The sequence below is a fragment of the Ambystoma mexicanum genome, chromosome 6q, assembly GCF_040938575.1.
Source record: "Ambystoma mexicanum isolate Mex_15411 chromosome 6q, UKY_AmexF1_1, whole genome shotgun sequence".
Taxonomy (NCBI): Eukaryota; Metazoa; Chordata; class Amphibia; order Caudata; family Ambystomatidae; genus Ambystoma; species Ambystoma mexicanum.
Window position 1 is genome coordinate 457,253,327 of NC_090937.1, and position 23,098 is coordinate 457,276,424.

At 45.0% G+C, this 23,098-nt stretch overlaps 1 protein-coding gene across 11 annotated transcripts in view; it reads left to right on the top strand.

Annotated features, from left to right (window-relative positions):
- Window positions 1-23,098, top strand: part of TBCK (TBC1 domain containing kinase) — a 2,754,978-nt gene that overhangs the window by 519,585 nt on the left and 2,212,295 nt on the right. For all 11 annotated transcript variants that reach the window (XM_069630931.1, XM_069630933.1, XM_069630936.1 and 8 more), the window contains one exon: window positions 7,556-7,670. In XM_069630931.1, the coding sequence (XP_069487032.1) occupies window positions 7,556-7,670 (115 nt within the window). The remainder of the gene's footprint in view (window positions 1-7,555; window positions 7,671-23,098) is intronic.

Consider the following 23,098-nt stretch of genomic DNA (forward strand, 5'->3'; position numbering starts at 1 on the left):
GGCTCACTGGGAAACAATAAATGGTGTTGTTGACAATGTAGGAATCCCAACTTCTCTCCCTCATTGGGATATTGTTTTCGAAACTACTGATGTTTGTTAGGCAGAAACCTGTGCAGTTCCCTCTGGGACCACTGCAAAAGATTTAAGACTACAGGTGGTTGGCAGTAAACCCAATTGATAGCAGTCTGTACCACCCAGATTTACCTGGTAGCTGTGGCTGAGCAGTCAGACTTCTCTCAAGAAGAGTTAGGCAGTATACAGAGTATTCACAATCGGTCAAAAGAACACAGTAGAGCAAGCAAACGCTGACCAGAACTTGGTGTAAAAGAGAGATAATTATTTATTTAAAAACACATCTAGTTAAACACACTTGCACTAATATCAAACAGTTAACAAACACGGTCACTAAAAGATATACACTCCCTTCAACGATTATTAGACAAGTCTTAAGTAAAGCAACACTTATTTTCAGACAGCGGTGAGCGCTTAACGAAGATGGCACTCTAATCAATCGGTTTAAGAGGGAGAGAAAGGCAGAGCAAAGATCGAAACAGATCCCAACACTTTCGGAGAACAAAGTAGGAGAAGAAGGCAGGTTAAAACTGTAAAGTCAAAGTTAAAAAGGCCAGACCCACTTTAAGAGGCTTCGGTCGAAATGTGTCCAAGGTCACCCGGTTGAAAGTGCCCAAATTCTCATAAAAGGTTCAGAAAGAGTTGGACCAAAAGAAAGGGATGGTCAAGGCGGCCAACCCAGTCCAGAAGGTTAAGGGATTGTTACCTTGTAGCAATCTTTAGAAAGGGAGGCCTGGCGGATACAGTACCTTAAAATGGTGAGAACGGTCCAGCGGGGGCAGTTGTTCCTGGCAGCGGGTGCAAGTCAGTGCTTCGTCCGGGGGAAGAGAGGATCTCGTCGTGGAGGAAAACAGGAGTCCGTTGCACTGCCAGGGAAGAAACCAGCCGCGGAGTTCTCAATTAAAAGGAGCGGTCCTTTTATTCACAGCCCAGTGGTAAGTGGCTATCTGGTTGCCGGGGTGCTTGGCACGGGCAATTCGACCACGAGACGTCCTGGGATGCGAGAAAAGAAGGTAAACTGGTTGTGCCCACCAGTCAAGGGAAGAAGACTCTCCAGCAGGGAGATCTCCTCTGTCGTTGGGAAGTGGTGAGTCGGTTCAGCAGGGCTCCACCAGTGGTGTCGTCATAGCAGGTTGGCTCAGCTTCTCCCTCGTCGGATTTTCAGGTCCTGTGGCGACTTCTGAAGTTCCAGTCCCAAAAGCCCTGCTTTTATGCAAGAAACTGCCATTCATTCAGCCTAGCTGTCAATCAAACATGCTAAGTGGTGAGCCGGCCGGCTCACCACTTGGGCCAATCACACAAGAGTGCGACTTGAGTTGCCATGGCAACTCAGTCCAGGGTGCCTAAACCCTCTCCCGCACCCCCTGTGGTGCCCAGACAGAGTGGCACCACTTTTGGAGGCTTCTGTGGAGAAGCCCGCCAAAAAGTTGAACAAAGGGCTCGACCTTTGCTTTGGAGTCACAGAGGCGAACACAAACGCCATTTTAAAACCAAGTTTTGGCAGAAAATACCAACCGATGAATTAATATTAAATAAGTAAACCGGCGGTATGTTAGAGGCGATGTTTAAAAAGTATTAGCCTCGAACAATGGGAAAATCCCATAGAGCTATATTCGCGGTTGAATATAAAAAGTAGTATCCACTGCCACCAGCCAAAACTCGACGAGGGGGGACGGGACAGTGCCCCCTCGAACAACAGACCCAGGGGCAATCAAATTGCCCCTACCAGTACGTCCACAATATGATGGTTTGTACTGGTTCTGTTAGTAATTTGGGACTAGTAAAGCCAATGGTGACACTACATGCCCTGGGAGACAGTAGTCAGTCCCAGGGTATGGAGTCTATGGTGAGGGGTCACTATGACACCCCGGTGTTACTGCACGGAGGGTACTTTGTAACACACATAGAAAAACACATGAGACCCTAAGGAGTAAAAGACCCCATAGCCCATAAAACACATTAACATTCAAAGGAACACCACAAATCATGTCCAACAGTGGGAGAAAAAGAGTCTCACTCTTGGCAGGAGAAAAAAACAAACTCCAGAAATCCAGCTAAGCTGCTGGGGACTCACTAGGTTAGGAAATTCAGCCTAAACAGAGAATTCTCCTTAACATGATCTAATATAGGTAGGGACTGATCTGCTTTAGAATTTTCGTAGTATATGCACACATAGACCATAAGTGTGCGTTGTGCCTTTTCATTGAGAGATGAGTCAAGATAGACACCGAGCATTTTCATGGAGGAAGCTACTGGTATAATACAGTCAGCGATATTAAATTGACTGTACTGCGAGTCCAAATTCTTTTGCCACCTCCCTGTCCCTACAATCAGCAGCTCGGGCTTGTTGTCATTTAATGCCAAATAATTAATGGCCATCCAAGACTGAATCATAGAGTAGGTCCAATTTATATTTTTAGAATCTTTAACGTGGTCACCTGATAATTGAAACATTATCTGAGTGTCATCTGCGTAGTGTGTGTAATTGACCCCAGAACTGTCCAAAATATCAAACCATGGACGTGTGTATACATGTTGGAGAAAGAAACAAGCCCTGTGGAATACCACAAGACAACTGGACAGGCTGGGCCTTAAACTCTATGCTTGAAACTCTGGCCGACCAAGGGCCAAGGAAAGATCTGATCCACTCTATGGCACTATCTGAGCAGTTAGCAATCTCAGTAAGCCTATTTAGTAACAAGGTATGGTCGACCAGATCATTGCTGCATGGCCGGTCTCGACACCTTCCGAATGATTTGCCTTTAGATCGAGTAGGGCAGTCACGAAAACCCTATTTCCGGCTCCCTATATGCTCTTGGAGCTGCAGGTATGCTACCTTGTCCAAATTCTTCAGAAGAAAGGGGCATTGATAATGGGATGATAGGTTCCTGCAATTTCAGAGTCCAAGGTTTTCTTTTTTTAGTAACGTAGTAATCCATGCTTCCTTCAAACAGGTGGGTTGGGTATACATGAAGATGAAAAGGAGGCGTTAACAATTTTTGTAATCCACGGTTTCATTTTCAACATTTTGACACCAGATGTTGCTTTTAATGTGATCGAAGTAGGCAGTCGTTCTCCCTTGTAGTTCCTTTAGTATGGAAAAGAGTTTCACGAGTGCTTGGCTTGTTTGGGTGATAGAATAGCTTTTTTATAACCTGCCACTGCCTTTCTATAAGTAATTTCAGTTTCGGGATACTGGTCCCTGCATCAATTCCTTTCGCATGTTCTCTTGATCTTCCTGTGTAAGATTACTTCATCGTTTCAGTTTTTACGGACTTAATTTTCTCTGGCGACTGCATATTTTTTGCTTTTGAAGTGATCATCTGAAACTGAGCCACTAATTCCTCAGTATCCAGGGTAGTACTCAGTTTTGCAGAAACAGGAATAACAAGGCAAGTAAATGCTTTGGTGGTGACCTTCCTAAGATTTCTCACCTTTCTTTTTAACCTAGGGTGAGCATCCACCAGCTTTAATTTAGCTGGAAGTTGAAGGGCAGCATAGATTAAAAAAATTATTAGACCATAAACGGGAATGGAGCAAAAAGAGGAAATCTCAATATTATGAGTGAGAGCCCAATTTATGGTTCTACCTTCTTTGAGTCGGGCCAGGCGCATGCAGAGAGAAATCGGTTGCTTCGAGGACCGATAAAGAAGTTGCTTTCTGATCTAAATCGCTGTGAGCCCATAAATTGAAATCGCCCAATATCAGCATCTGTGTGGTTGATTTCAAAGACTCACCGAGTAGGGCCATTAGTTGCTACTCAAATAGCTGAGTTTTTTAGGAGATCTGTAAATTGTTAAAAAGCTAATAGATGTATTAGCGTCCACACCCAGCTTGACAAAAATATGTTTGCATCTGTCAACGATGTTACTATTTATAAGCAGCGGTCTAAGTGAATCCTTAAACATGACAGCCACCACTCCTCCCCTGGCACCACTACGGTCAGTCCTAAAGAAACTATAGCCAACTGAGGTGGTAAGCAATGCTGCGTGAGAAACTGTATCGTGCAGCCATGTTTCTGTTACACACACAATGTCTGACTTCGAAGCCGCGATAAGATTGGCCAATTCGGATCAGGAGTAAACCCTATTTCAGGCTCAGCTTCAAGGTTAACATCATGAGAAGTGCAAACAGTTGTCTGACAAGACAACAAAGGAGCTCTCTCCGCAGCCTCAGAGGACACTGAAGTACTCCGAGCCACATTAGTCGAAGCATGAGCCAGCAGGTACATATTCAGACAGTTTGGTCTTGGAGTCATCAGGAATATTTAGTCCATCTAAAGCTAGGTAATGGGCCAATGTGTCTGAGTAACTCTGACGTTTCGGGCAAACCGATTCCCAAGAGACATGTCCCATTAAATTGTTAGGCATCCATTTGATGGTAGCTAATGGATGCATGTCACTGAGGTGGCAAGCAATGCTGCGTGAGAAACTGTATCGTGCAGCCGTGTTTCTGTTATACACACAATGTCTGACTTCAAAGCCGCGATAAGATTGGCCAATTCGGATCAGGAGTAAACCCTATTTCAGGCTCAGCTTCAAGGTTAACATCATGAGAAGTGCAAACAGTTGTCTGACAAGACAACAAAGGAGCTCTCTCCGCAGCCTCAGAGGACACTGAAGTACTCCGAGCCACATTAGTCGAAGCATGAGCCAGCAGGTACATATTCAGACAGTTTGGTCTTGGAGTCATCAGGAATATTTAGTCCATCTAAAGCTAGGTAATGGGCCAATATGTCTGAGTAACTCTGACGTTTCGGGCAAACCGATTCCCAAGAGACATGTCCCATTAAATTGTTAGGCATCCATTTGATGGTAGCTAATGGATGCATGTCACTGAGGTGGCAAGCAATGCTGCGTGAGAAACTGTATCGTGCAGCCGTGTTTCTGTTATACACACAATGTCTGACTTCAAAGCCGCGATAAGATTGGCCAATTCGGATCAGGAGTAAACCCTATTTCAGGCTCAGCTTCAAGGTTAACATCATGAGAAGTGCAAACAGTTGTCTGACAAGACAACAAAGGAGCTCTCTCCGCAGCCTCAGAGGACACTGAAGTACTCCGAGCCACATTAGTCGAAGCATGAGCCAGCAGGTACATATTCAGACAGTTTGGTCTTGGAGTCATCAGGAATATTTAGTCCATCTAAAGCTAGGTAATGGGCCAATATGTCTGAGTAACTCTGACGTTTCGGGCAAACCGATTCCCAAGAGACATGTCCCATTAAATTGTTAGGCATCCATTTGATGGTAGCTAATGGATGCATGTCACAAGTATGAATCTTACTCTCAGGAGGATACTGAGAGCGAATGAAGGACAGTAAAAGTAAGGTAGGGCAAAGATCTAAAGATGAGTAAAAACCTATTGAGCTTAACTCTTTGCAACAAGGTTCGACTAGCAGCAAGCACGGAGTAAGAACACAAAGAAAATCTAGCAACTTTGTCACTGCGTCCAACGCAGACCCTTATTAGATCAGAAGAATGCAGCGAGGCTGCTGGTAAATGCAGTCCTAGTATTAAACAAGCACAGGTTTCTGCAATGTCAAAGGTTTACACCACAAATACAGCAATAATGAAATCAAGAATCCCATTAAGCAGTGCTCAAATAAATCTAGCAACAGAGAAGTGAGCTGTAAGGCAAGTTATATACCAGCACAGACCAGCTTTGACGCCCCAGATTAGTTCAGAAGAAAGCAGCAAGGCTGCTGATAAATGCAGTCCTAGTATTAAACAAACAAAAGTTTCTTCAATGTCAACCGTCTCCCCCACAAATACAACAATAATGAAATCGGGGATCCTATTAAGCAATGCTCAAGATGCATACATTTTTCTACGTGTCTCTGCAAACCCATAGAAAGCAGATCTGTGCATAGGAACTGGGTACTTCATACCTGCACCCATCAACACCGCAGGTTTCACATCTGCCTCTCACACTGATCAACTCCCCAGCCCCCAATTTCTTATAGAGCCACATGCAGAGAGGCCACCAAAAGTAGAAGGGCGTGTAATACAAGACCACTTGCTTATTAATACATAGGAGAAACCCAGGACACCGTCTATGATATGGACCCACGAAATGAAAATAGAATGACAAATGAATTAATACACCACATCACTTAATATGAAACTGCTGATGACATTTGAAAATTGAAATGTGCAATTGACACTGAAGAAGGCATTGAAAAATGATTTAGTGCTGAAACAGTTTGTACATCAGACCAAAAGCCAATAAAGGCTTTATAGATTATGAACGGTCGATTGGGGATTATATATTGTTTTAGAGCCACCCTTTTGGAAGCCCCTGATTACGTGCTATGGCAATCCAAGTACCTTTACACTAGAACGAGGGTCTATGATATGCATATGATTTAATATATTATTTTAGAACTGGCTATGGTGCTACTGATTGAGTTTTGTACAGAGTACAATATATTTAATGTGTTTACATTTTTTATTGATGTTTAAGATTGTGTATTAAAGTGCACTTTTTGTTAGATATATTCTCATTATTTTCATTTGGAGAATGTATAGATTTGTGACAGAGGGAGAATGGAATGTTTTGAATTCGTAAAGTACGATGTTTTTTCTAGTGCATATGAATGTAATGTTCATTCTTTAAACACATAAAATCACTGAACAGACCACATTCATACAAATCGTAAATATGTTTTAGGTGATTTATTGTTTCAGCTGGTAATGTAAAACATTCAATATTGGGATTTGCTGACATCTATGACCTGGGATGTGTGTTTTTTGGTCTGGCGTAATTTATTTCACCATGTTTAATTAATTTTAGAATTTGTATTAGATGACACTGCTTTATGGAGCATTTCTGTGACTTGTTAGCCAGATAGGGCCAGGAAGACAGCATGTGTGCCCGTTCTCCTCCATTTTAGAGAATTTTGGCTGTGTCACCTTTAGCTTTTATGAATCAACTATAAAAATGCTATTAGATGTATATATATATTCTCCACATTAACATTTAACATGTGTTTGTATGTGGCTTGTTTTATTCTGTGAAACGTAAGACCCATGGCCTATGTAATAAAATTACAATTTTTTTTATATTAAATTAAAAATCCAGTGCACTATGTATTACATTCTGTGTGGTGATGTTAATAACCTACGGAGTGGGACCCAGTATGAGTTAAGACTGGGCCACTAAATTTGTCTTTGAATGGTTCATCCGGGGGACTCCCCAAAGTGTGTTGATCCTGTTACTCATTTGTCCCCTGTATGCTTTTGAGTATTTATCCCTTGTGCGGTAAAAATCTATTTCAGCATAGCTTTGATTAAAACTTTTTGGATGTAGTTATTTTTAATAAGCCCCAATACGATGCACAGTCAATCTAACATTGTATATACTCTCTTAAAATAAATAAAGCAATTCAACACAAAGAATTTGTAAGATAATATAGATGGTGTTTACTTTATGCTTTTCATTCATGTGGCCAGCATTTCATTTTGCTTTTCTTTCTTCTGCAGAGGATTGAGGATCCTGCAGATTGCATTCGAGGTGCTCCAGGGCTTGGATTACATGAACAAGCATGGGATGGTGCACAGAGCACTGGCCCCTCACAATATCCGACTGGAACAAGAGGTAGGCGGCAGAGGCATGTGTTTGGAACACTACAATGCAAAAATATTACTTTTATTACAACATGCAAACAATTTAAGGCATTTTTGTTAGCATCAACTCCGAGGTTTACAGGTCGATGCCTTTTTGTTGCTGGCATACTGGATGATAAGAGAGCATTTGATTACTGGCCTTGGGCTCACTAACATTTGCCAGAGCAAACTGTTCTTGACTAAGATTCTACGTAAAAGCCAATTGCGAACCTCACATACCCTGTTCTTATTTGTTTATTTCTTATGTTTATTGTGTGTTCCTTTTATGTTGTCAGGCTCCTATTGTTTTGTAAAAGGTATGTATAAAATAATTAAACACAACAATCGCTATTGTGTTCAGAATCATTCTTTCAGCCCTGAACAAGTTCAGCAGGTCTGAATCACCTCATTCGGTCTCTGCATGTAGGCCGATCAGTGAGATGAAATTGTGTGGCTATAGATCTCAAGGAGAGATGTTTGGAAGTGCCTGGACGGGGCAGACTTAGCTAATTTGAGTCTACCAGCCCTAGCCCACATGTAGGGCTCTGGGTCGATCTTGTTCAAATGCCCACTCTGTCTATGTGCTTAAGGCTATTGGCACTCCAGGGCTCCCACCTGGGTGCTTAAATCAATTTATTTTTTTTTAAAGAAAATTGGTCCACAGCAAGGAGCGCAAGTTCAATTTCCTTTAAAAAAAAAAAAAATAAAAGATAGGGGCGTGGCTTGGTGCACAGGAGAGGTAGGGTGGCTCCATGAATACCTCTGACACGGATGAGGCTATTGGGCCCAGGATGTACCACTTGCAGGGTGTCTCGAAGCTCCAGTCTGGGCGGCCATACATGGGAACCTTTGAGGGGTGCTCCGATCCTGTCCCAGACCTCCTTGAAGTTGGGGACTATCCTGGGTTTTCGGTGTGACCTCCATTCCTAAAGATGTCAGCCGTCTCCCGAGTTTAACACAGTAGAGCAGAGTATGTTGGAAAGGAGGGCAGGGATGAGCGGACCAAGTGGCGATCTTCCAGAACCGCTTATGACAAATGGGAGAGGGAGGCTTGCCGGTTCTCCACTATGATAATGAGCGCTCCCGAGCGGAATTGAATGTTGGATGAGGCGGTGCACAGAAGTCTCCTTCGGAGATCACAGCGGAAGGTGGGGATGCCTGCCTGATCAAACTCAGGTATGCACTGAATAATGGCTGACCCGCTGCACGTTGCCCCTGCCTTGTACTGTCTCCATTCTCAGACACGTGTGGGGAGTGGAATCCTTTCCTGTGATCAGCTAACATTAGGGCTCGTGGTGGGGACTCCCCTGGGATGTGACTGCTCAGTGTGGCCGTTGGATGTTTGGATGATGGTTTTAAGGATTTCAATCTGGCGACACACACCTTGGTCTCGGCCTAGTATGTAGCGCACAACTGAGATGCCTTTCTCCTTATTTTATGCAGATTCAATTTGAGATGGTACACAACTCGTATCACACCCCCTTTTTAAAATACCCTGGGTCACAATGGACCATGAACCAGGCTGGTTTGTGAAATGGAATATTTATTTATTCATTTTAAAATTCAAAAGAAATCATACAATTTTTAATATGGGGCAGCAATCACCAATGGGGTGATAATTACAATGAAAATGAAAGCAATGCACTTGGTTAACCTTCCCCTAGAACATATATACAGCACAGTTAAATAGGAGCACTTTTTCATTTAGGAAAGATAGCACCCAAGTTAGGATTTCCCCTGGCAATGTTCCCTCAACCCACAAATAATCGAATTCTGAGTGGATAGAAAGAAGCAGCAGGTAGTCAGGAATAAGAGTCAGGAAACTGAATCAAAATCCAACCTTTTAAACCCCTTGCAATGTTATGAAATGACACTCTGAAATGGACAAATAAATAATTAATGCACAGTTAAATGTGTGAGGCAAATATGATTTCTGACCATGGCAACAATGCTTAAACACTAGCAATCATAAAGCAAAGGATCAACAAGGAGCCTACAATTTGAAGATGAGTGGAGAGTGGAAACAGCTGCAACCAAATAACACGTTGGAAACTTTGAGATTTACCCAAATCATGTTTAAAATACCCGAATGGCTTTTAATAAAAACAGGTGAAATACTCTGATTTGGAGTGCAGATTCTGGACTGGGGGATAGATGTATATCACAGGGAGATTATAGAAGTGAAAATAGGTCTCTAGCTATGAAACTGGATGAGTTATGCAAGTTATAAAAAGGTGCGCTTTGAGTAAAATGAAGCCGTGAAATAGGAAAGGAAATCAGTTGTGACAAGAACAGTTTTACTTTAAACTAGAGTATTCATACTAGACCACCAAAAATGGGCGCAGTAAGATCCAAGGTTGATTCGCGAGTTCAACCCTGTCACTCCAGCGCCCAACCCTGGCCGGAAACCAGTCCGATCACTCGAAATATGACTAATGGTTTAGGATTAAACAAGACAAAATTGGAAAGATATGGCGCTAGCACTCAAAAATTAAGGACCGGATACGAGGATAATTCTAACAGTTTCAACAAGTTATCGGGGTAAGATAGCATTGCTTAGAGAGTGGGATAAGGACAAAGGCAAGACAAGATAGGCTATGTATTTCTAAGCGGCAGGGATTATACTCACTGTCCACTTTCTATTTTGGGGATTTTAGGACAGCCAACAGGGTCAGGTCACCACACGGCTGGCGCGCCTGGCGAAAGACAGCAGGGCAAAAGACAGCTGGGCAAGGTCTGGTCACCGGGTAGTGAACAGCTGGGCAATTCAGGTCACTGGATGGTAATTCCCCTGGCAAAGGACAGCTGAATGGCAGGATTGCAGTATGCATGCAGGTAGTGGGCATCAAGCCAGCCTGATTTCAGGATGCAAAAGGTACCACAACTTTCCCCTTTTTAATGGGAGATTAGTGGGTTGATTCTGGATCAATGGCCTTGCTAGAGAAGGAATCAGCTATGCTTGGGTTTTGCAGTGAAGTCTGGGATCAGCAGGATGAATGTAGATCAGGAATGCAGGAGTGTGTGTCTAGGGTCTTGTCAGATACTCTTATATATTTATAAGGCATAGTGACATCATCAAAGTATATGGCTGGGCAGGCTTAACTAAGAACACCTCTAACTGACTGGATTGGTCAGGGGTGCTAGTCCCCGCCTCGCTCTCAAATGGTTGGATTTCAAGGAAGAATGTCAGATTTATGATGTGAGTTTTACAATGTTCAGAAACCTGCCACAGTTACTTTAGCTAAAATCTGATTTTTTTAACAGTTGAAGTCTCTTAGCAACTTACATAAACAGGTTATATATTTTATGCAGACCATTCCACTCCAACTCTGAACTCTGTGAGACATTGTTTCACCCTTCTAATACTTTTTGGTAATTTTGAGTATGAAGGATTCGGTCTAATATTCTCTAACTTTATACGCGTGTGTGGATTATCATAAGGGCGGTAAAAATAAAAATTCGCAATGGAATCATGGATACTTTCCTTCTAATCCCCAATTCTTTGCCATTTCTGTTTCCAAGGTGTCAGTGAATTCTACAATGTCTCAAATTATACACCACAAAATCACTTTTAAACTGCAAAATGTTTACATTTTTACAAAGTCCTGCTGCAGAGATAAGTCTTTACATTTTTCTTAAGAAATAGTCTTTTGAAGCAAACGGTAGTCCTCTGTCCGTCAATGGACCCTTTTTTTCAGCTGCCAACAACTGTCATTTCCTCCAGAGCAAGGTGGGGGTTTCCCAGCTTGAAGGTTTATTGCCCCTGTCCCACTTCACACTTCCTTGTCCTGGGAGTTCCATTGTCAAAGGGTTCAGCCCAGACCAGATTCTGTCAAACCTAGTAATTATCACAGAGGTGTTAGTATCTACTGGGAGTTTATGGTGGTTCCCTTTCTTGGGGGAAGCCTTCGCTCTGCCAACTGCAATAACCTGTTTGGAAGCTTGCACAATCTAGCCAAGGTAGTTTAAAACCTTTATTTTCTTTTATTTGGTCTTGAATAAAAAAGAAACAAGCCTGTTGAATAGACAGCCCATGTGTGTTTCCCAGGAGCCAACCCCTTCTCATTGCTAGGCACAGACGAGCTTTCATTCAACATTTTACTTTCCTTTAAAGCAGGCATTTTTTCCCTTTAGTTTACAAAGCCCATTTTACACATGTGGTGCAAGCTGCTAGCACTTTGTTTCTTAAATTTGTTTTTTTGACTTTCCATCCAGATTCCCACACTGTTTTCTTGTGGGCAGTAGTTTATTTGAAGTACAGATGCACTGAAATTGGCGTAGCCCAGATAGCTGGAGTTTCTTTGAACTACTGATCCTTGAAACTTTGTAAAAATAAAATGAACGCGCTTCCCGTACAGGTAAATGAAGTTTCTTTGTTGATTCTTCTCAGATTTGGTTTGACAGAGCCTGTCATTCAGGGGTCATGCTTTGTTATGCTGAAGCACAATAAGGATATGATTTGACATGGCCAGGCCTTAATAATCACAGTAGTTTGAGGAAGAACAGATGAAAATAGCGTCAGAGCAGCATCATTTTTAAAGCTGAAATGCTTCCTTTTTCAGTGGGGACTTTGGGCTTTCAGCAAAGCAGTGCTGCTTATTCACTCTTTCTTTTGTATATGTAAGAACACACTGGCAGGCTTCCTCAGTGTGCCCTCTTGTTCCATCCTGCCTAATATGTCCTTGGCAAGTGGTGCAGCCATCTTTTTGTCGCTGCAAAGCCTAGTTTTGAGGCCATGGTGCTCACTGGAACCAGCGCAACTATTTTGCTGTTTCTGCTGAAGCGCAGCTTGGTTTTGGAGAAATTCTGTTCAGTGGGTCAATGTAGCCCACAGAGTCCCCCCTCCCCCCCCGACTCTTCTGAGATCCTTGTCGAGTGAGAGTAGGGCAAGGTGGGCTTCATCAGTTAGGAGTCCTTCCATCAGAGAGCTGAAAGCCACGATCCTCTCGCTGTCTCTCGTTGGAGCGTGGAACAACACCCACAGCTTTCTCTTGGATCTTTTTATATTGTTGAGCGACACCCCCAGATTTTCTTTGATTTCTCCCTTCCTGGTCGCCGGGGAGGTCCTCTTTGGTCTTTGGATAGGCACAGCCAGTATGAATCTATTAAATAAATAAGAACTGGTTACTTCATTTTCCCACTAACTGCCTTCCAATAGGGTTAACAGCAGTGGAACACACATACATTCAATAATGACAATTTATAGTGAAGAAAAATACTTACATAATTATACTTATACATCCATTGTTCCATTCTGAGTCGTCTTGTTTTTATTCTCATGCTTTAGATGTCTCCTCTATTTGATTCTCTTGGCTCCTCAATTTCCTGCAAAGTTTGCCTAGGGTGGCAACTCTTTAGCTGATTAATATGCACCCATTTCTCTTCTGTCAGTTCTCCTTTGGGGATGTGGATTCTGTAGGCGACAGGTGAGATTTTATCTACAATTTCAAAAGGACCCCACCAACTTGGCAAAAATGTACGCTCTTTGGTCTGGTTCCTTTGGAAATTGTACAAGTCGACCCTGTCTCCTACTTGGTATTCCTTTTTGGTTATTTTTAAATCATATTGAGTCTCCATACCCTCTGCAGATCTTTCCAGATTCCGCTGAGCATACACAAGCATGTTCAAGGTGTTTTCTTAGATTCTCAACATACTCATGAGTTGTGGAGGCATTTATCAGTGTCTGCTCTTGTGTTCTATAGAGCAGATGCTGAGTTAGCAGCATCCTTCATCCAGTCATCAGCTCAAATGGAGACATCTTAGTTACAGAAGACGGTGTAGATCTGATGGCCATGAAGACAAGTGGTAATCGGATGTCCCACCTTGGCCCAGAGTCTGCCACAAACTTTTTTAGAATGCTCACAATGGTTTTATTGCACCTCTCAACTCCACCACTAGAGGATGGGCAGTATGCAATGTGAAGTTTCTTTTTTACCCCAAGTATCTCCCACGTCTTTGTCGTCACTTCTCAGGTGAAGTGACTACCTCAGTCTGATGCAATCATTTGGGGTAGGCCAAAACACGAGAAGATGTGATTGACCATCAGGGCAGCTGCTGTTTCTGCCTTGCAATTTGGGGCCGGGAGACATTCCACCCATTTGGTAAAGAAGCATGTTACGGTTAACATGTACTTGTTCCCCCTAGAGGAGCGAATCACGGGCCCAATGAAATTTACTTGTAAATCTGACCAAGGCGGTGTCATCCCCCTCTTCTGAGGGCGGAGCTTGGTGTGTGAGTGATGTTGACTGAAATTGTGCTCACACAAGACACCCCTTTAAGTATTGGTCAAGGTCCTGCCCCATGTATTGCCAGTATGCAACCTCCCGCAAGATTTCTAAAGTAGTGTGAAACCCCTGATGACCGGCTGTGGCCACGTCATGGGCGTGACTTAACATCAGGCTTCGGAATGAGGTAGGGACCACCCACTGGTCACAGCCAGATGTGGATCTCCTTACCAACAAACCGTCTTGGATTCAGAACATTTTTGTTTGGACATTTCATCAGCACCCTGAGCTGCTCTTTCCCAATGTAATCGGTATCCGTCAGGGGAAAGTTCTCAGGGTCCTCAATGTGTTGATAAAATTTACCAATAATCAGATCCCCTTTTTGTGCCGTGATTAACTCAGCATCTGGGGTCTACTTACTCCACTGGGCAGTTGAGAGTTCATTGTGAACATTTGTCTGGGACCTAGTGATAGCAGTGACCTGGATTTCCCCCAACAGGGATTCTATCTCGAGGGGATGGGTCCAGTTTTGGCCAGCTGATCAGCAAGTTCGTTCCAGATTTGTCTGGCCCCTCTATTCTGGAATGACCCTTGATCTTCTTCCAATAGATGGTCATCCCACTAGAGGTGACCATATCATCTATATTTTGGATTAGCTTGCCATGTTTGAGAGGTTTGTTATTAGCACATAGCATGCCTCTGGTTTTCCAATTAACCAGGTGCTCCACAAACCCGTTCCGGACATAATCTGAATCGGTGATTATGACCAGTTTGTGGAGTTGGATGGCAATGAGGATGGCCTGATGAACTGCCATCAACTCGGCCACCTGACTACTACGGGACTGATTTTGTACCCAGCGGAGGGCTGCGGGGCATCATTCACCCAGGCATTCCCAACGTCGGCCACCAATTCCTTTTCCCCACTGTTGTCAACATGGTAGGAGCACCCATCCACATAAACTGTGGGCATTCCCTCGCACTTGTCTTCTTCATAGACTTTGTGCAGGGAATTCAGATACGCCTCTATGTTGTCCTGGGTTTTAAGACTTTCGTCCTCAAGAGTTTTCTTTAGCACAATCATGCAAGTCAGCCAGCCCTTGCGCGAGGGGACTCTTCTTGTTTTGGCCATATCTGACCATCACAGGAAAGCCTTGCATTGACAGAATCCTGGAAGTAATTTGGAATTACTCACATTTGCGGCCTGGATTCTGTCACTTTGGAGGTATTGCAAAGGCTGTTGTGGAGTCTCCACTATGATGTGTTCCCCCTGGATAAACGGGCGGTCATTTTTCAATGGCCACACCGTTGCCAGGAGTGCCTTCTCACAATTGTTGAATTGTTCCTCCACAGAGGATAAACTCTTGCTTGCATAGGAGATTACTTTTTTGACCTTGTCATGCTTTTGATATAATACTGCTGTTAAGTATGTATTAGAGAACCCTGTCTCCTAGAAGAATTCCTGGTTTCTGACAGGGTAAGCTAGACAAGGCGCTTGTGAGAGGCTTCTTTTGAGTTGCTTTACTGTCTCGGCTTGTTCTGGACCCCACTCCCACTTGACCCCCCCCTTCTACAGATGGATCAGGGGTCTTGTGATCTCTGTGCAATCCTCAATGAACTTCCTACTGTAATTAGTCAGTCCAAAGAGGCTTCTTAGCTCCCACAGAGTTGTGGGTTCTTTAAGTTTTAGGAGTGCTTCCACTTTATTCTCCTGGGTATAGAGACCCTCAGGAGTTATCTCTTGCCTCAAGAAATTGACACGGGTTCTGCACCACTACGCCTTTTGGAAGTTTAGTTTTGCTCCGGCAACCCTCAACTGTGTCAGAACATAACTGATTTCCGTTATGTGTTCCTCCATAGTTGAGCTTATTATCAGGACATCATCCACATAGGCCAGGTTACCCCTTTCACCCAAGTCAGGCATGGCCTTAAGTAGAAAGATGTTGTATTTGTTGCCAGAATTGATGAATCCGAAGGGAGTTAGGGTCCAGGTGTACTGCTGCTCACCCCCCCGCCCCCCAAGGTAAAGGCCAGCGTGTATTGGTCATCCCTACTGACAGGCACGGTCCAGTACCCATTGGTCAGGTCAATGGCGGTGTATACCTTTTGACCCCCTAGATCTTGGCCAGCCCCTGATCAATGTAGGGGAGAGGCCGTCAGGACATGTGGACCCTTTTATTCAGCTTCCTCAGGTCAGCACAGAATCTCCACTGGCTGTTTGGTTTTAAAATCCCCAGCACCGGATTATTAAAGGTGCTGTGGACTGGACGAATTATCCCACGGGACACAAGGTTTTTGATGATTTCTATCAGGGACTCCATGGATGCGAGAAGCAAGCGGTATTGCTTCACAAACACTGGAGTCATTCCAGGGTCTGTGGGAATCGTTGTTGTACGGATTTCGGTGCGACCACAGTCATACGAGTCCACCGCAAAGAGATCTTGAAAATCTAAGAACACCTGTTTCAACTTTTGCTTTTGCTCCGGAGTCTCACAGGCATCAGCTAGGTTGACCCGCTCTTCAACCATTTGCCTGAAGTCTGGAAAGACTTCCGGTTTTGCTATCTCAGCGGCCTCCTCCAGCAGGTTAGAGTATTGACATGGACAGAGGGTTTCATGTAGGAGAGGCTGTCTGTTACGCTCAACTGGCTCCCACAGGGGCATCGGTCGGACCCGGACGGCTGCGGTTTCCACCAACGTGATGCGTAGTGCAGAGATGACTGACTGGACTGGCCCTCCTAATCTTGTCTGCTTGACCCGTAGAAGTATTCTCCTGCAAGTGGAGGGATGGATTTAGCCACCCGTGGATTCAAGTGATGGCACCCCCCACAGTCCTCCCCACTAATCACCTCCGAAGTGCCCTCTCAGCAATCTCGCCTTATATTCTTGAAAGATGAGCTCTCCATCCTGCATGGATTTCAGGGGCGCGTTGATGCCAGTTACTTCACTGGTTTGAAGGCGTGGGAGAGTTCCGGAGAGTATTGACTCTGAGGTGCCTGGCAAGGACCAATAAGTATCAAGTTCATAGAGTTCAATATGTCCGATGTTAACTCTTGTCCCCCCTTCCTTCCTTGTCTTGCAACTGAGATTGTGAGAAGATGCTCTCGTGGCAGCTGGTGGCGCTCAGGTAAGAGTCTGTATTACCCGACGCTGTCTGGTAAATGTTGCACGTGTTTAACGTGTTGTTTTCTCTCTCTTAGCAGGTGCGCCACATGAAGATGTGGAGAGTCATAGAATAATGTCTCCGGTGGTAAATCAGGTAAGTCTATGGTGATAAGAGTTATATTTGTTGGTTTTCTCAGCTCACTTTGTTGTTTTCTTTTGTCCCCCAGGTGCCGGAGTTCGACGAAGAATGATGGAGGCAGCGCCGAATCGAAAGATGATGCGAGGACTGGTGAGTATGGCGCGGTGCTGCAGCTGGAGATGCGACGCGTACAGAAATTATGTTCTTTCCAGGTCCGGAGGCGAGATGGATCCGGAATCAGGTGAGGAATTCAAAAATAGTTTTCTAACCATGTCCTTTTCATTCCTCTTTGTTTTAGGAGCTCCAGATTCAAGGCGGGCTTGGCAGAAGACTGGATGCAGACTGCAGGCACGGTTAGAGTTCCGCTGCTGGATGCAGAATAACGCGAAGCGTGTGCTGCTGTTCGGGCGTGGTTTAAATAGCCTCCAAAGTAGTTCCAGGTAAGCAGTTCCCCAGAACCACGCCCGAGTAAAAAATGGTCCCTGTAATAAAATAGTCCCATCCAGGCCTCACGGTGGCTTGGACTCACTTGCAGCATGGTCTGCATCAGGTAAATAAAGTCTATGAGCCTGGCGCCTATGGCGCCAGGACTGATTTCTATGATGAGCCTGGCGCCTAAGGCGCCAGGACTGAACCCAAACAGCCCCCAGCCGGGGCTGTTGGGGTTTTAATAAGTATCTGGATGCCTGCTCCCGGAGCTGATGGGCTTGGTCCCGATGCCCGGGGGTAGGCAGCATGACACTGTCATTGTGGACCTGGAAGATCACCTCATCCTGCCCGATGTCACAGGTTACCTCTTACTGTAAGGGCAGGAAGAGTACACCAGGAAATTCCCCCCTTGCTGTGTGAAGATCCTGTCTGGTGGTTAGTCATTGTCACAACAGTCATTGGGGATTAGTCCTATCAGTTCATTACCTAGATCCTTGGAAAAATGTCGGTCATCAACCGCCATTCCAATAATGGTGCCTGCGCCCACAGTGATACTCCTAGGGTCACTGTTATCCACCAATATTGGAATGGTGTTGTGTTCTACATTGACTAATGGTTTTGGGTTTAACCCCAACCCCTGCTGTTGGAGATGGACGTTGAGGTGTACATATGCGTCTGAATTTTGTAGTTTCTGTCCTCTTTTAATGTTTAATTCAAATGGGAATAGTCTGGTCCGTCCTGGGATGGTGACCTCCTCTCCAATTTGTACTTCAACTGCATACGGCAGTAATTGGGCTGACCAAAATGCTTTTTCTGAACCATCAAAGCCCATGGGGTTGCCCCCTGGTCGGGACCAGGCTTTGTAATTTATCAGGTCCAAATTAATGGCAAAATGATTGAGAATGTCATTGCCTAAATAGAATGCAGCGGGGACATCTCACACAACCCAACAATTGTGTTCTATGCTTTTGTCACCTATAGACATTGTGAGCATGCACCTGCTAGGCAGGAGATGTTTGGAATTGGGAGTTTCCAGGCCCATTCCCCACTTATCGATCAATTTAAATGTTGGAATGGCTGGATCCTTTGGGAGCTTTAGGAATATGGCTTTGCTGATGAAGCTCTTACCGTTGTTCTCGAACACCATACATGCCAACATTCTGTGACCAAAAATCTGTAGGAATCTTAAAGTTTCAAAAATAGTCAGGCGAGGAGGTAATGATAGGAATAGGGCGCGTCAGCAGCCCATTGTCATTGAATGAGCCCGCCGCCGCGGGTGCATTCAATGACAATGAGGCGCCTGCCACGCCTTCTGCCATCACGCCAGCTCGGGGGAGCCCTTGAAAGACTCGCCCGAGTTGACGTGATGGGGGGCTAATTGCGCCTTTTGTGAAAGGCACTCGCGGCGGAGGGGCCCCCTTAGCCCACCGCCGTGGGCGCCTTTTACATCAAAGGCCTGCAGGCTGCGCCTTCTCCCGCTACGCCAGCTCGGGGAAGTCCTTGAAAGACTCCCCCGAGCTGGCGTGGTGGGGGGCTAATGGCGCCTTTGGCCAAAGGCACCCGTGGCGGAGGGGCGCTTTTAGCCCACCGCCGTGGGTGCCTTTGACATTAACAGCCTGCATGCTACGCCTTCTCCCGCTACGCCAGCTCGGGCAAGTCCTTGAAAGACTCCTCCGAGCTGGCGTGGTGGGGGGGCTAATGGAGCCTTTAGTTTTGCCAAAGGCACCCGCGGCAGAGGGGCGCTTTAGCCCACCGCCGTGGGTGCCTTTGACATTAAAAGCCTGCATGCCGTGCATTCTCCCGGTATGCCAGCTCGGGGGAACCCTTGAAAGACTCCCCCGAGCTGGCGTGGAAAAAAAAAATGTAAAAAAATTATTTTTTTTTTAACAAAAAAATGGGTAGGCGGTAGGACTGCTTAAAAAGTGGTATCCTACCGCCGAAATCGGTAGGGTTGGCAAGTATGGAACACTCGAGCGAGAACAGACTCCCTCCCCTCATTTAACTGAATAGGGAGTAACAACTGTTCTCTAATTTTCTGAATATCAGCTAAACTTTGAGCTGATTTCTCATCACTTTTGACTATGGATTTTGGCATTTTCAGATTGTGAATCAGTATAAAATTTCAAAGTATTTCCTTCCAGTGTGGAATGCCACTTGAAACTGAAAGGAAGGTTGATTTTCAAGAATGGAGAGGAGTTCCCATCACCACTTTGTTGTCCTACAGCAATTAATGTCACGTCAGGTATTTGATTGTTCTGGAAATGAAACTCAATATGATCAGGTTTTTGTTCAACCATGTGGCATCTGCCATTTAAACTAACATGGTTGACACTCTGTTTTAACTTTATTGGCCTGTTAGTCTGAGTCTAGAGCACCTTAGTCACACAGTTGATTAGGGGGGACAGCCTGCGCAGGATGTCATTCCCTAGCAGACAGGGTGTGCCCTCTGTATTCACCACTATGACAGGGTGTTTCACTTTGTGTCGCCCAATTTCTATTTCCAAATCCGCAGTCCCCTCGACAGGAATTTCATTCCCATCGAAGTTCTGGAGTTGTCCAGGAAGAGGGTTGAGAGGGATCTGGTATCGCTCCCCCCTTCCTGAGTTTAGCTTCTCAAAGGCCCTTTTTGACAGAGTGGCTTGGGATCCAGTGTCCACCAGTGCTGAAAATGTACATTGCCCTTGCACTTGGACCGGGGCATAAAATCTACTTTCTCCTCCAATGGGCAAAGTTAATGTGCATTCCGGGCAAGCTGGGTGGTCAATTGCTTTATTTTAGACTCCGACACAGAGGTAGTTTGGGCATAATTCTGTATTGGAGTTTGGGGATCTGAAAGAACATTTTTAAATTCAGATATTTGGGGAGTTTCAGACTTCACTTTTTCTGGGCTGCCCAACCCCCCACCCACCCTTTTTGGAGGCAGTCACCAGAATTGATTTGGAAAGTTTGGGAATCCTCTTTTTAATATTCTGTTTTCTTGATGCTCATTCTGGGGTTCAAAGATGGACGATTCTGAATCAGTCCCTACATCCACCCAGTCTTCATTTAGATCTCTTGAGAACCATTCTTCTTTGGGAGGAGTTCCCCCGTCCCTGAAGGAGAAGATCTTTTCCCCAGAATCCTCTAAGGATTCTTCCCCTTCAAACTGGAGGACACTAACATTCCATACAAAATGGGCTTTTTTTAAAGGTCTTTATTTCTCCTACTCACCCTCTGTTCCCTAGGTTGCAGATTTTCAGGGGCAGGAGATTTTTGCTCCGGTTCCTGGGTGTCCAGGGGCTTTTCACAATTGAGGAAGGAAGCTTCCTCTAGGGTTTTACACTCCCCATCCCCCGTGCCTGCTCCTCTGGGACCAGTGAGTTGTCAGGGTTCTCTCCCTGTCATTGTTCTGGGGTGCCAGACTCTGGGTTTGTGGGGTTCTGAGCCGCCATGTTCATCTAAGGGTTCTGTCGAGCCCTCAACATGCGACGCAGATCCTGAGTAAGGTTTTGGATCTGGCACTCCAGCTGGGACACAAGTTCCGGCTGGTACGGGGTTCTCTGTTCAACGTTTGGTGGATCACAGGAAGGGTAACTATCCCTTCTCCCGTAGTACCCTGGATATTGTGAATTTTGGTAACCCTCCATTCTTGGCCTCCCCTGTCCCGGTGTAACGCTTACCTGGACTCTGCGGGGACACTCACGATGGAACTACGTAACACAGCTTTTCTCAATTAGTGTGCTTCCAAACCTCCCTTCAATATACCATAAAAGGTTCCTAGAACAAACACAAGAGAATTATAAGAATTTTGACTAGCGCTTCAATGAAGTTAAACTAATCCAAACACTAATGTCATTCTTCAGCTTTTCTCATTACCTTGGGAATTTATGTTGTTAGCTCTCCATCCTGCATCGGTGCAGGGGCGCTTGTTCTGAAGAAGGGAATGGCGCTAACTATAGTGGCAAGGAAGGACGTTATTACTAATGTTCAAAAGAACTGGGAAGGTACTTCGAACAGATGTTCACACGGATTGATAAAGAGTGTGAACCCTAGACGACTGTGCCTAAACTGAAGTAGCTGAAACTAGTGGTCAATCCAAGGGACCCCCGCAGGTGAATAGGACTGGGAAAGATTGCTGAGTTGGGAGCACCATAGATGTGAGGAACATTTCTACACACACGCTTACGTGGAACCACCACAGGAAAACGAATTTACCTCAGGAAAACGCTCACAACCACTGAGCGTGCAAGCCTTTGAAAATAGCAAAATGCGTCATCAAAAGCTTGTTGCAAACAATGTGTGAAGAACACATACCAACTAAAACCAAAAGCTAAGAAGCTCAATAACTAATGAAGCGTAAAACCGGCTCCATTACATTGCGCGCAAAATGTGTTTAGATAAATATTACAACGTAACACAGAACTTCACAATACCATGGAAAACCATGACACTTCAGGGAAAATAAAAGATACTTGCGAAATATCCTGACTGAAAACCTTGAACCATGGAAGCCGCTCTGTGTCTGGAAAGTGACGGGGCTAACTGAGTGACAGGGAAGAATTCCGTAACTAGAGTTCCAAGACCCTACTGTGGAAATTTCCGTGACTGGAATTGTAGGAATTACAGGGAACTCCGGGGAAACAAATAACGGGAGCAGAGGGAACCAAAATGACAGAAAAGGAAGGGTGACTAGTGGCGGTGAACGTGACAGGACCTAAAGCTGGACAGCGGTAAGCGTTGACTGGATTCTTTCCGAACGCGAAGCAGGGAATGCTCGAGGGGAGGGGCTTAAATAGGAGGAGAGAGAGAAAACAACTAGACCTACACTGCGCACGCAACCAGCATAAACCAGGCAGCCCTGTTGAGTGTCAAGATATACTACCCATGCCTAACACTTCCCTGAGTTGCCTTTTCCTAACATCCACGAATGGTAGATCGAAGACCAATTCTTTTTGGAAGCAATTTTAGGAACCTTTGCCGTGATCATGACACCCGGATTGGGTTATCTGGTTTCCTGAAAGCGGGAAAAGAAAGGTGGGTTATCCTGCAGGTTGAGGTTTTGTGAGTATCGAGGGAAGAAACTTAACCCGGGATTTGGGGTTTTACTGCCCTCCTGAGGGAAGTTAGGAGGGAAGTTTCCTGAGGGAGTACTTACCTGACGGGCCCCCCCTTCTTGGGCTGTAGGAATTCATACATACCCCAAGATAGTCCGGTTGCCCTTGTTCCTGGGACTTGTATAATCAGGGGATTTAGGGGACCCATTGGTGGGATTGCCTCCCTGACCGCCACCTGTTTGTGATTGGCCTGAAGGCCTTCTCGGTCTCTGATTTTGTGTAGGTACATTTTTAGGCTCCCCCATCTCTAGGCCTGAAATGGGGGCAACCTTCACCCCCGCCACCTTAGCAGCAGGGCTGTTGGCTGGTTTGGGGTTTTTGGCCAGATCTTTATGTTCGACAGGTTTTTGGACTTCATAAATGTGGGTCGCCTGCTCTGACCCAATCCAGAAATCTTTTATCGTGGAAGTCCCTCACCAGCTGGGTTATAATAT